Source organism: Otolemur garnettii, unplaced genomic scaffold (genome assembly GCF_000181295.1).
Source record: "Otolemur garnettii isolate 467f Iridium unplaced genomic scaffold, OtoGar3 scaffold00053, whole genome shotgun sequence".
Taxonomy (NCBI): domain Eukaryota; kingdom Metazoa; phylum Chordata; class Mammalia; order Primates; family Galagidae; genus Otolemur; species Otolemur garnettii.
In genome coordinates, this window is record NW_003852448.1 from 3,646,332 (window position 1) to 3,658,439 (window position 12,108).

The 12,108-nt window shown below is 57.6% G+C and overlaps 1 protein-coding gene across 1 annotated transcript; it reads left to right on the top strand.

The window, feature by feature from the left end:
• Positions 1-2,075: 2,075 nt before the first annotated feature.
• SHH (sonic hedgehog) lies at positions 2,076-11,759 on the top strand. Its single transcript, XM_012806501.2, has 3 exons — positions 2,076-2,507; positions 7,489-7,750; positions 10,311-11,759. The coding sequence occupies exons 1-3, from the start codon at positions 2,199-2,201 to the stop codon at positions 11,087-11,089; spliced, it is 1,350 nt and encodes a 449-aa protein (XP_012661955.1). The 5' UTR covers positions 2,076-2,198; the 3' UTR covers positions 11,090-11,759.
• Positions 11,760-12,108: the final 349 nt, after the last annotated feature.

Here is a 12,108-nt window from a genome sequence, read left to right on the forward strand (position 1 = left end):
ATGGTGAGGGACAGAGGTCCTCCCTGTCCCTTGGGGCCAGAAGGCCTGAGGAAATGACCCTGGTATCTCAATGAGCAAGCACAGTGCCAGTCATGAGCCCTCCCTGCTCTCTGCCAGGAGGGAGCTGAGCCCACTTGGGGCACCCCAAGCCCAGCGGAGCTATGTGGAGAGCCACCCGCCACATCCACATGTCCCCCCAGCCCCTCTGCACCGCCTGGGCTTGTAAAGGGGGGAGCCGGCTGGGAAAGTGGGGGGAGGAGGGGAACAGAGGCAACTTGACCTGCCACAGTGGGGGCAGTGATGTTATATCCACCTGTATCCTTTCCTGTGTCTGGTCTTACTGGGAATACACAGCACAGGCACAGGGACACTCGGTATCCTGGGCTCTCCAGCTGAGCTCTGCTGGCCCTGCCCAGAGATTCTATGTCTCCTAGGGACGAAAGCAGGGAGGTGGGGTGGGAGAGCTCAGGAGAACCTTCCACAGGGCCCAGACTGCCCGGTCTTGGTCCGGCTCAGCCTCTTAGACCAAAAGCAGATGCTCTTAAGATGTGCCTCTCCTCTCCCAACCCACCAAAGAACACTTCACCTGCAAAGGGAACTTGTGGGAGACTTCACATTGTTTGGGGGCTGAACTTCTCACTGGGCCTCTCCCTCCACTAGACAGGCCACACCAGGGGGGAGCTGTGCCTTCCCAGCAGCACTGGCAGGCGCGTCTACTGCACAGGAATGGCCTTGCCCCCTCCTCCTGTTCCAGAGGAACAGGTGGGGGGCATGTTCCTTAAAGAAGGGGTGTTGCAGATTTCACTTTTTTGGGTTTAGTTAGGACTTTTGGAGATGCTTTTTCTGAAAGAAAGAAGGGGACTGGGAACACTGGCATCACTGAACCCCAGGCCCTGAGCCCTCCCCTAGAAAGCCCCTCCCTGACCAGAACACTGCTCTTCCAGGGCCCCCAGGGCTCCTGTCCCTGAGGACTGATGGCTGGTTGGGCCTCAGGTCGGGCAGCTCCTCATGCTGTGGCAAGGAGCCTGCACTGCACACTCTTCTCATCCCTGGCCTGCACTTTGCTCTGATCGATCTCATGGTGGGGGTGGTGCGTGTGCATGGCCTCGCCCGCTCACTGCTGCCCGGGCTCTGTGGCCTCCAGCCTAAGCACAGGCCAGCCATGCTCCCTCTTCCTCATGGGGGACAGCACCCAGACCCTCAGACCCCTTCACCCCTCACCCTGCGGGCCTTCAGTTCACTCTGTCTCTGCCCTGATGCTGTCACCTCATTTGCAAAGGTTTTATTATTATTATTATTATTTATTAAAGCAGTAATTGAAACACAGTCACAGGGGTTTTAAGTTTTTCTAAGGTGCTTAAAGCATTTCAAAAGGCAATGCTTTAAGTCGAGCTCACTTGTAATTATCCTCAGCCCACTGCTGTGAATATTCCATAGGAAGCTCAGTCCTCTTTCTCCCAAATGCAGGGAGGCCTGTAAGCTCTGGGCAGCTCTGCCCTTCAAACATTCAAGAGACTGAGGATTGAAACTTGGGAGGGGGGTCTAAACTGTCCTTTAAAAACTTCAGTTGGTTTTAACTGAAGCACCTACCATTCCAGAGACAGTAAAGGGGGAAGCGCAGAGATGTACACAAAGCGAGGGTAGCTGATGCCATCCCGGGAAGTGCGCCTCCTCCCTCCCGCCCACCTTTATCTTGGTAAAGATTTCTTTTTTTTTTTTTAACTCGAGGCCTTCAGGTGAAAATAAAGCAACAGCAGCAACAGGGAAAAAAAAATGTAGTCTTCTTCAGGGTTAACATCAGAAGACAAGCTTGTGCAGCTCCGGCCAATCAGATGCGCCCCTGCCAGCTATAATGTAGCGCTAAAGGCGGCCTCGCTCACAAGCTCCCCGGGCTTGCTACCATTTAAAATCAGACTCTTTTTGTCTTTTGATTGCTGTCTCGAGACCCTACTCCGATGTGTTCCGTTATCAGCGCCCCGCAGCCTGCCATTCCAGCCCCTGCCTGGGTGGGGATCCGCGGAGAGTCCCCTGCCGCGGCGGCGGGCAAGGTTATATAGGAAGAGAAAGAGCGAGGCGGCGAGCGAGGGCGCGAGCCGGCGCGGGGAAGCGAGAGCGCAAGGGAGAGCGCACACGCACACACCCGCCGCGCGCACCCGAGCACAGACCGCACGGGGACAGCTTTGAAGTCATCGGGTTCCATGGGCGAGATGCTGCTGCTGGCGAGATGTCTGCTGGTGGTCCTCGTCTCCTCGCTGCTCGTGTGCTCCGGGCTGGCGTGTGGACCTGGCAGGGGGTTCGGGAAGAGGCGGCACCCTAAAAAGCTGACCCCTTTAGCCTACAAGCAGTTTATCCCCAACGTGGCGGAGAAAACCCTAGGAGCCAGCGGAAGGTACGAAGGAAAGATCTCGAGAAACTCCGAGCGATTTAAGGAACTCACCCCCAATTACAACCCCGACATCATATTTAAGGATGAGGAAAACACCGGAGCGGACCGGCTGATGACTCAGGTAGAAACCCCGCGCCGGGCGCGGAATGTGTTGCTTTGAAGGGGGTTGCCTGTGGCCGGCAGTTCTACACTTACTCGGATTGCTCTCCAGCAGGTCCCAGGGCGGTTTCACCGTCTTCCTCCCCACCCTCCTGGCCACCCAGCATCTCTTTCTCTTCGCAGAGGAGAATGGAGGTTAAGGGTCCTGCTGGAGAAGTTTAGGATGTGGGTGTGGGTGAGGACAGGAGGGGGTCCAACTGTGGCCCCAATTTGATCAGTGTTGCTACAGTGGCCTTCCCCATCCTGCCTCACCCTGGCATGTAACTTGGGCAGACCTTCACTTGGGGGTGTCTGCCCTTTCCAAGTCAGGAGTGGGAATGGAGGGAGGGGTGAGAATGCAGCATAAGCATAAAGCTCCCCCCAGGGCTCTGTACGAATGCAGCCTTGAGCTTGAGGACTCAGACCTGCAGGTCTCCCCATCCTCTGTATCATTCTGTCCTGCCACCACCCCCACCCTGGAGCTCCTCACCAAGAATTCTCCACTGGTAAAGCCAGGAGGTGTCCTGACAAAAGGCAGGGGTTCCAGAGGCCACCAGGCTTGTCCCGGCTCTATGGCATAGCTGGGATTGCTATTCCAGCCTTGGCAATTGTGCCCATCAGAGTGTGAACCTATCGATATTTCTTTAAGGATGCTCTTTCATTCTCCCAGGCTCCAGGTACCTTAGGGGAGGGACTTAGAACTTACTGGCATTGCATCACTTTAGTTTTCAACCTGCTTGCATAAGAATTAGGGGCGAATAAATATCACTGGGGTGGGGGAGGAGACGCAAAGCAAAATACGATTCTTCTCTCCTTCCCCACCTCCTTGGAGACTTGCGAGCTGCCAATCTCCCAGCCAGTTCCAGACTTTCTGAAACTCCATGCACGTATAACTGAAGCTAGAAATGGGTTTCCTTGCAAATATAGGTCAACATCCTTTTTATTGCCCTATTAAAATATTCAAGTCCTACCTTTAGGGCTAGGTGCGCTCAGCGCTGACGGAGAGGCGCTGGTGGGCTGCGAGTGGGAGGGAAGAGCTACCTCCCTGCCGCCCGGCTCCAGCCAGGACCCCGGGCTTGCTGTGGAGCCAGCAAAAGAGAGGAGCCCGCGGGAAGCAGAGGAGTGGCAGCAGTGGCGCTCTCCCTCATCAGCTCCCGACCACCTTAAATCTGGCCTGCGAGTGTGGACGCGCGCGCCTGTGCGGGAGAGCAGCGCGAGCTACAATTAACTCTGCACGGGCCACGGGGGTGCCCGGTGCACGCAGCTGGCTGGAGGGAGCTCTCCCGCTAGCCCAGGGAGCCCATCCCCTTGTCCTCTCGCTCCCGGCTGAGGAGCTAGGCGAAGCAGTAGAAAGCGGCGGGGGCGGGGACACTCGAGGTCCCAGAGCCAGAACGGGTCAGCTCCCGCCCTGGGCTGCGGGAGGCGGACGCCGCTGCAGAGAGGGACCTTGGCCCGCGCCCCTGCCGGGGCCCGGGCCTCGCCTCCCGGCAGCCAAAATGCTAGCGCGCAGAGCCGCACGCAGAGCAGACGCGCGTCAGCCCAGCTCACTCGGGGGTCATCGATCCCCGCGGCTTGGCGTCCAGGGCGCCTGGAGCTCCAGCCGCCGGTCCCTGACGCCCCATGCGCCGGAGTGGGGGCCCTGAAAGAGCAACGCAGTGCTGGGGTTGCCTCAATTATCCCGCGTAGGGGCAGGGAGGTGGGGACACAGGGGCCGACCAAGGGCTGGAGGGGGGACAGCGCAGGCTTCAGCGGCCTACCGGGCCGAACCCCCTCCTTGTGCCCTCAGTGCCTCCAGCAGAGCCGGGGCGGGTCCCTGCCCCAGCCCCAGCCCCAGCCGCCCAGGCCCGGGACCCAAGGCTCAGCGGCCCAGCGCTCGGCCACTCTCGCTGCCGCGCGCTGGCAGCATTTGAACTTCTGACCTTCTGTCAACTTCCCTCAGACGAACCAAACGAAAACAAATACTTTTTTCCTTGGGCAGTGGCTATTCCCGTTCCCAACACAAAGGGAGGGGGAGGCACAGCCAAAGTGGGGGTTGGGTGGGGAGAACCCGGCCTGGGTTATCTCACAAAGGTCTCTTTAAAACGTGACGGGGGGGGGGGGTGCCATCCTGGGAGGTACCCCTGGCTCACCTTTCCCTCCCTTCCTTCTCCTTATTCTCGGAGTTGGGGGGACCAGGGAGGGAGGGATGCGGCAGTCGGGGCCTGGGGTGAGGAAACGTGCGGAGACCTTGGCCCGGAGGTCTGGGCCCCTGGGGAGCCTGCTCACCCAATGGCCCTCGTTTTAAATCACCACCCAGATTCTGTTCCCAGGTGCGTGTCCCTCCTCTTGTCTCGTCCCCCTCCCTGTCTCTGTGTCTCTCTAATGTGACTGCCGCGAGTCCCTCAACCATGGCAAGATCGTCCCCAGTGGAACTTTCAGAGCAGTTCTGGAACGCATGAGCTCCTGGTTAATATTAACTCGGGAGAGGGGAGCGCAGACACGCCCGCGGTGCCAGGCGAGGGTGCCGCGGCCCAGGGGCTCCGAGGGGGCAGGGGCTGAAGTGGGGGTACCCTGGGACGCCGCGTTGAATAGATTTCCCGTGTGACTTGGGCCTGGGGGACGGCGACGCTCAGGTGTGGGTCTGCGGAGGGTTTTCTGTCTCGGCAGGAACGGGCTGTTTCCCCTAGTAGTAGGGCCAGGGAGTAGTGACAGGAGCATTTAGAGAATGGCTGCAGCTCTCTCTAGAAGTTGGGATACCCTTGCCCGAGCTGGGGGACGCCCACCGGCCATTGGCGGTACAAGTCCCTGCTCGGCACTTCCGGGCGACGCGGCCATGCCGATGGACAGCGGGCAGGAGCTCGGGCGTAGGGAGCTACCTGGCCTCCGCCGCACAAAGCCGGCCGGGCCCCGCGGCCCTGCTGCGCTTCACGGTGGCTGCACAGAGTCGGGCTTGATTCGCGGCACACGACCCAATGAATTAATAACCGACCTGGGCTTCCTGGCTTTGGTTGCGATAGTCCCGCCCAACCGGGGCGGAGGAGCTTTCTGCAGCCCGCCAGCGGAGGCCGCGCCCGGCTTGGGGCGGAGGGGAGGGCGCGTGGGCCACCAGGTGCCAACTCGGGCAACCCTCAGCTTCAGCCTGTCCCTGGCGCCGCCACCTCTTCTCCTGGGGCCCTCCGTGTCCTGCCCAAGTGGCGCAGCTCAGGGTGCTGGGGGCTCTGGGTCCTCCCCATCCCGTCTTACTGCTCCCTGGCCTCCCCAGGGGAATCTGTTTAAAGCTTCATCTGCGCCCCCCAAAAAACAGGGGAGCTGGGGTTGGGGGCTCGGAATGAGTGTTGCGTGTGTATCGGTGGTGTGCGCCTGCGCACCCGGCTGCACATCCCAGTTCTAAACTGACCCTGGTTTACTGATTGATTTTCATGTAAAACGCGTTCAGTCCTCAAGATGACCTCACTCAAACTCTGCCCTTCCGACTTTTTTTTTTTTTAACTGCTGGCAGGCCCAGAACCCTGCAAACACTAACCTGTTACCAGGGCCGCCCCCCCTTCTGCCCCCCCTTGTATGTTTAACCCTACAACCATGTCACTGCTTTTTATTGTGCCAGACACACAAGACTTTTCCTGTTTCGAAATTTGTCCTGAGCAGTCCTTGATAGAGGTCTGACCCCGCGTTTCCATCACTCAGCAAAGGTTCCCCTACAATAAAATCAGAACTCTAGATAGGGACTCTATTTCCATCCCACAACCCGGTTCCAGGCAAGCATCCTTCCTGGCCAGCCCTAAAACCCTCTCTAGAGGTCAACTTGAATTGCTCCCCTGCCCCCACCTGAGCCTGCTTCTCTGGGACATGCCTCTGTCATCAATTGTTCCAGTTCTCCCTTTTCGAGTTCTGTGCACCCCCCCCCCAGCAGTAGAAATGTCCAGGAGGTGAGTTCATACCCCACACACACTTGATTCAACTGTTTTCTATTGCGTCTTTATCTGAAAGTGACCTAACCCCCACAGTCCTGAGTTCCACTTTACCCGGATCTCCGCTGCCTATTCAATGTTACTTTACTCCCAGGGGAAGCGGGAGGGGGCTGTGTGGTTTTGAGAGGAAGACTCCCCAGGCAAAGGGCTCAGAGGCTTCAGGCCTTTCTGGCTCCCCTCCCCCACCCCCGTCCCCTCCCCTTTCTTCCCTCCACCTCTTAAGTTTGCTCTTCAAACCTGCCGGACACCATTCTAGACTGGGGCCAAGACGACAAGAGGGGAGGAAGGGAACAGGTTAAAGAAAACAAGAAACACAATCAGACCACAGAAAAGCCAGGCAGAAAAGAGTTCCACGGAGAAAAAGAATGTGGCTGTCCAGATAAAGAATGTTTGTCCTGGCCCTGGCCTGTATTGAGAATTAGGACTCACCTGGCTGCCTCTCTCTGGGCCCGCTCCCACTCGCTGGAGAGTTGCTATCAGCTCCCCACCTCCCTCCCTTGCTCACCTTTGGTTTCCTTCTCACATCAATAGGCACAGGGTTGGGGGAAGGTCCCAAGAGAAACCCAAGGCTTTCTATCCTTTAAGAAATACATAGTGCATTTTTCTTTATTTCTACAACTTGCACCCTGGGCCTTGCTCTGGCCTCCTTGGGGGGATATTTAACCCAGGGAGAAAGGTGGAGGCTGTCACCGGTGTGAGCAAGGGGCTGGGGAGAGGGGGAAAACCTGTGGCAGGCACTGCTGATGGTGCCTCTTGAGGACACCAGAGTCAGTCTGAAACACAGTTCACTTGTTTCAGAGAAGCTGTCCTTGCTTCTCAGGCCATGTTAGGAAAGCTCTCAGCTCAACTCCTCCTATGCCGTGTCCTCTACTCTGCACTGGCTGGGCCCCATTCTGAGCCTGGGCTCCCCACTTTTCTGCCTGAGACTGGGCAGCACCAGCTGACCAAGGGGCTGGGGTGGGTGGTGGTTCCCATGCTAAGGTGCCTGCCTGTTGGGTTCCCCCCTTCTCTTCACAGAGGTGTAAAGACAAGTTGAACGCTTTGGCCATCTCAGTGATGAACCAGTGGCCAGGAGTGAAGCTGCGGGTGACTGAGGGCTGGGACGAGGATGGCCACCACTCAGAGGAGTCGCTGCACTATGAGGGCCGAGCTGTGGACATCACCACATCAGACCGTGACCGGAGCAAGTATGGCATGCTGGCCCGCCTGGCAGTGGAGGCCGGCTTTGATTGGGTCTACTACGAGTCCAAAGCGCATATCCACTGCTCAGTGAAAGCAGGTAAGGTGACCCCAGACCCCTGGCCCCCGAGAGCCATGTCCCCCCCCCCCAAGCAACTCTGGATCTGCTCACAGTTGGCTGTCTGTGTCACCCTGAGGCCTTATTCAAGGGAAAAAAGGGGTGCGGTCTGGGGAGGGAGGGGTCTAGGAGATGACACTTCCTGTTGCAAAAACATACCCTCACCCAGGAATTGCCCCCCTACCTTTGAGAACCCAAAGGCCCAGGTTCTGCAAGTCCAGAGGTGGAGGGGCCCTGGCTTCCGGAGCACTCTCACCCCACCCCGCAGGTGGTGGAGATGGAGACAGCAGGAATGGGGGAGGTGCACTAGGACTTTCCTGGGAGAAAGCACGGCCCTGCACGTTTAGCCACGTCCACTGTAGATCCTTCCTCTCATTTAGGGCTTAAGAACCAACTGGGTCCCACCCACAAGTGCAGGAGGTTCTGTCCCCTGCAGCTCCTCTCCCCTCACTAAGAGTGTCTGTGGACTCCAAACAACTTCACTCACTGCTGAGCCTTTAGGGAGAGGCCTGGTGGGAGGTAATAAGCCCAGTAGTTACCACTTCCAACATCTGGAGGCCGCAGGCCCAGAAGCATCCGTTCTTATTAGGAGCCCAGCTGGGATGCCTCCCGCCGGGGGGCAGGGCCAGCAAAGACGCTGCGACTCCGCGTCTGCAGCTGGAGAGAGACTCAGAGGCTGGTTTCCCTGGGCTGCAACGCCACATGCCGTTGCCTGCGAGGAACAGCCGGGAAGGCCGCCTTATCCCCACGCACGCAAGCACCTAGGCAGCCCTCGGAGGGCTCACACGTGTTCAGTTCACAGTGAAGGAAGTACTCACAGTCGGTCCCTCCACCCCCGCAGACTTCCCCATTTGTCTCCTATTTTTATTTTAATGGCATATGTCAGTAGGAAAACACTTTTAAAGTGTCAAGACACACTTCGTAGATAAATAGTAGCTTCTTGTAAGCACGGAAAGGGAAAGCCTGGGAGGGGTGAGGATAGGGGGATCAGCGGCCTAGTGCTCAAAGGAAGGCGAGGAGCCCCTCCTCCAGGGCTCGCGGAGGGAACCTCGGCGGGGGCTCCTTCCTCTGCCCTGTGGGCAGTGGAGACGCGAGAGTTGTCTGGGCCATGCCCGCGCCCTTCCCGGCACTTAGAGGCTGCGCCATCCGCGCAGAGCCCTTTCCCCGGCCACCCTGTCCGCGAGGTCCCCCTAGCGGGGGTCCCTGGAGGCCTCCCCCCAAAGTGAGCAGCGGTAATCCCGGCCCAGAATCTGGCCCGGCGCGGGGAGCCGCTCATTGGCATTCCGCGCACGCGGGCGGGGGCGCGGCGCAGTGCGTGTCAAGCAGGGTCGTGCGACTCGACGACTCGAGCTCACCAGCGTCCCGGGTCGCATTCCGGGGGGCCATGGAGGCCCTCAACGGCCAGCCCCGCACTTCATGACGGAGAAACCGATGAGAAGATTAAAAACCTTCTGTAATTCCGGCAGGAAGATTCTTTCTCGCAATCTCTATTTGCAAAAAGCATGATCCTGGAGATTGGAATGCGAAGACGTCGGGGACCTCCCCGCCCCTCCTCCCAGTTCCCTGCGCTCCGCCCCAGCTTCCATTATTGTCCCGGGACAGTGAGCCTCAGAGAGCCATAGAGGGCTCGAGAAAGCCGGTAGTCAAGGGGCCTTGAGAACCGGGCGCTGCCAGCGCTCGGAACAGGCCGGACCATTTACAATTCAAATGCGCCGTCTTGAGTGTGGAGAGGAGAGGCCTGGCTGTGCAAACAGCGCTGTGAGGCCCGGCTCCGGAGAGGCCGCGTGTGAACTGCACACGGGGGGGTTGCACCTGAGCAAATAGGGAGGGGGCGGCCCGGGAGCGGGAGAGCGAGCTGAGAAAGGGGAGGAGAGAAAATGAAGAGTCCCCTCGTCCGAGAGTGCCTCCTATTTATTCCAGAAATCACAATGACAAGGCCAGCCCTTTATTGGATTTTAATTAGAAAATCTACACAAGCCTCGGATTTTCACACCTCGGCCAATTCTCTGGAATGTTTGTCCAGTTGTGACAACTCCGACGGCTATTTTTCACTCCGTGGCCATGTCCCTCCACGGGCCGACTCCCAGGTCCTGGGCTGGGCGCGGGCCACAGGCGGGCGCGGGGTTTCTCCGGTGCAGCCCGGTGCGGAGCGCAGGAGCAAGGCCTGCGCCCGGGGCGGGAGGGAAGGAGGCGGCCTGAGGAATCCGAGTGGAGAGTGAACACCCTCCTGGACTCGCGACCGCGGGGTGTGTGCTGAGCTGGGGGATGGGGCCGGAGGAAGGTGGAAGGGAAGGTAGCCGAACCGGCCTCCCGCAGGAAACGCCTGTCTACCTTTGCCACTGCGAGCCCAATCTTGGAGAGTCGTTAAGAAATGTGCCTGCATTGGGATTTTGTCACTGAGGCGGCGGGCTAGGGGAGGGAGGTCCGCGCTGGGCCAGTCTGGGCTCGTCCCACTCCGCGCCGCATGCACCCCCTGCCCAGGCGCGCCCCTTCTCAGAACTCAACACCCTGTCCCCGCTTCTTTCCTTCTTCTCACCCTCAGAGAACTCGGTGGCGGCCAAATCCGGCGGCTGCTTCCCTGGCTCGGCCACCGTGCATCTGGAGCAGGGCGGCACCAAGCTGGTGAAGGACCTGCGTCCCGGGGATCGCGTGCTGGCTGCGGACAGCCAGGGGCAGCTGCTGTACAGCGACTTCCTCACCTTCCTGGATCGCGACGACAGCGCCAAGAAGGTCTTCTACGTGATCGAGACGCGGGAGCCGCGGGAGCGCCTGCTGCTCACCGCCGCGCACCTGCTCTTCGTGGCGCCGCACAACGACTCGGCCGCTGGGTTACCGCCGGGGGGCGCGCCCGGGCGCCGGGCGCTCTTCGCTAGCCGCGTGCGCCCGGGACAGCGTGTGTACGTGGTGGCCGAGCGCAACGGGGACCGCCGGCTGCTGCCGGCCTCTGTGCACAGCGTGACGCTGCGCGAGGAGGCCACAGGCGCGTACGCGCCGCTCACGGCCCAGGGCACCATCCTCATCAACCGGGTGCTGGCCTCGTGCTACGCGGTCATAGAGGAGCACAGCTGGGCGCACCAGGCCTTCGCGCCCTTCCGCCTGGCCCACGCGCTTCTGGCTGCGCTGGCGCCCGCGCGCACGGACCGTGGTGGGGACAGCCAAGGCGGGGGCGGCAGCCGCGTGCCCCTGCCCGCGCCAGGTGAGGCCGACGCTCCGGGGGCTGCGGGCGTCCACTGGTACTCACGGCTGCTCTACCAAATAGGCATCTGGCTTTTGGACAGCGAGGCCCTGCACCCCCTGGGCATGGCGGTCACGTCCAGCTGAAGCCCAGGAGGCGGGTCGGGGGTTCGGGAGGGAGGGGGGCTGGGGAAGCCGCGCAAGATAAGGCAAAAGACACACGGAAAAAGCGCACGGAATGAGACTGAAGAATAATAATAATTAATGGTAATAATAAAGTAGGACAGTCCAAAGTAGACTATAAGGAAACCAAGACCCTGGGAAGTTTTGTTGTTGTATTTAGTTTATATATATATATTTTTGATTTTTTTGGTTATTGTTTTATTTTTGGTTATTTTTTTTTCTTCCTCTCCTGGCTATTTATTTGTTTGGTATGAATAGATGTTTTAAATAATATGAACCGGACCTTCAAGAGCCTTAAATAGTTTGTTTCTTGGATAATTTATTATTATCACGTGAACTGTACTCACAGGGGGAAGATTATTTTGTGAGGCCGCTGCAACCTGCTCAGAGTCTATTTTTCTACATGTCCCTCGTCTTGTCAGAAAGCAAAGTTCTGTACTCCGCATTCCTGCTTTGCCGCAATCCTGCTTTTCCGCAAGTGTAAACTCAAACGTGCTTTGTGGGGGTCCACAAATTATATTTTTATACACAGAATTGTAAATTAGATTTTTTGAGAGATCAATACTTAACTGAATTACATTTCATTTTTTGAAATAGTGTAAAATATGAAAATATATTATTTTAATTTAACTAGTTTCCAATGTAACAGCCATCTCCTGTACTGTGTTCATGGTTTAGTACTGGGTTTGTAATCAGCATTTTGGCCACATTCCTGGAAGCCAAGACTGTTACACACACACACACACTTTCTCACTTTTTTTTTTTTTTGACAAACTGGAAGAACTCTGTTATTTTTAACTTCAAAGAATTTATTAGAAAATAATATTTTTTAAAAGTGCACATAGTGATGAGCCCACAAGGATGGAGCCTGTAGTTTGTACAGAGAAAAACAAAGGATGTTTTGCATTAATAAATTGAGAAATAACTGCTGTAAATTTACTAAAATGTATTTTTGAATATTTTGTAATAGTTTTATAGAAATA

Excerpts from the sequence above, each read along its gene's own strand:
- SHH (XM_012806501.2), top strand. The coding sequence starts at position 2,199 with ATGGGCGAGATGCTGCTGCTGGCGAGATGTCTGCTGGTGGTCCTCGTC. Across the intron at positions 2,508-7,488 it reads CGGACCGGCTGATGACTCAG|AGGTGTAAAGACAAGTTGAA; the intron begins GTAGAAACCCCG and ends TTCTCTTCACAG. Across the intron at positions 7,751-10,310 it reads CCACTGCTCAGTGAAAGCAG|AGAACTCGGTGGCGGCCAAA; the intron begins GTAAGGTGACCC and ends TCTCACCCTCAG.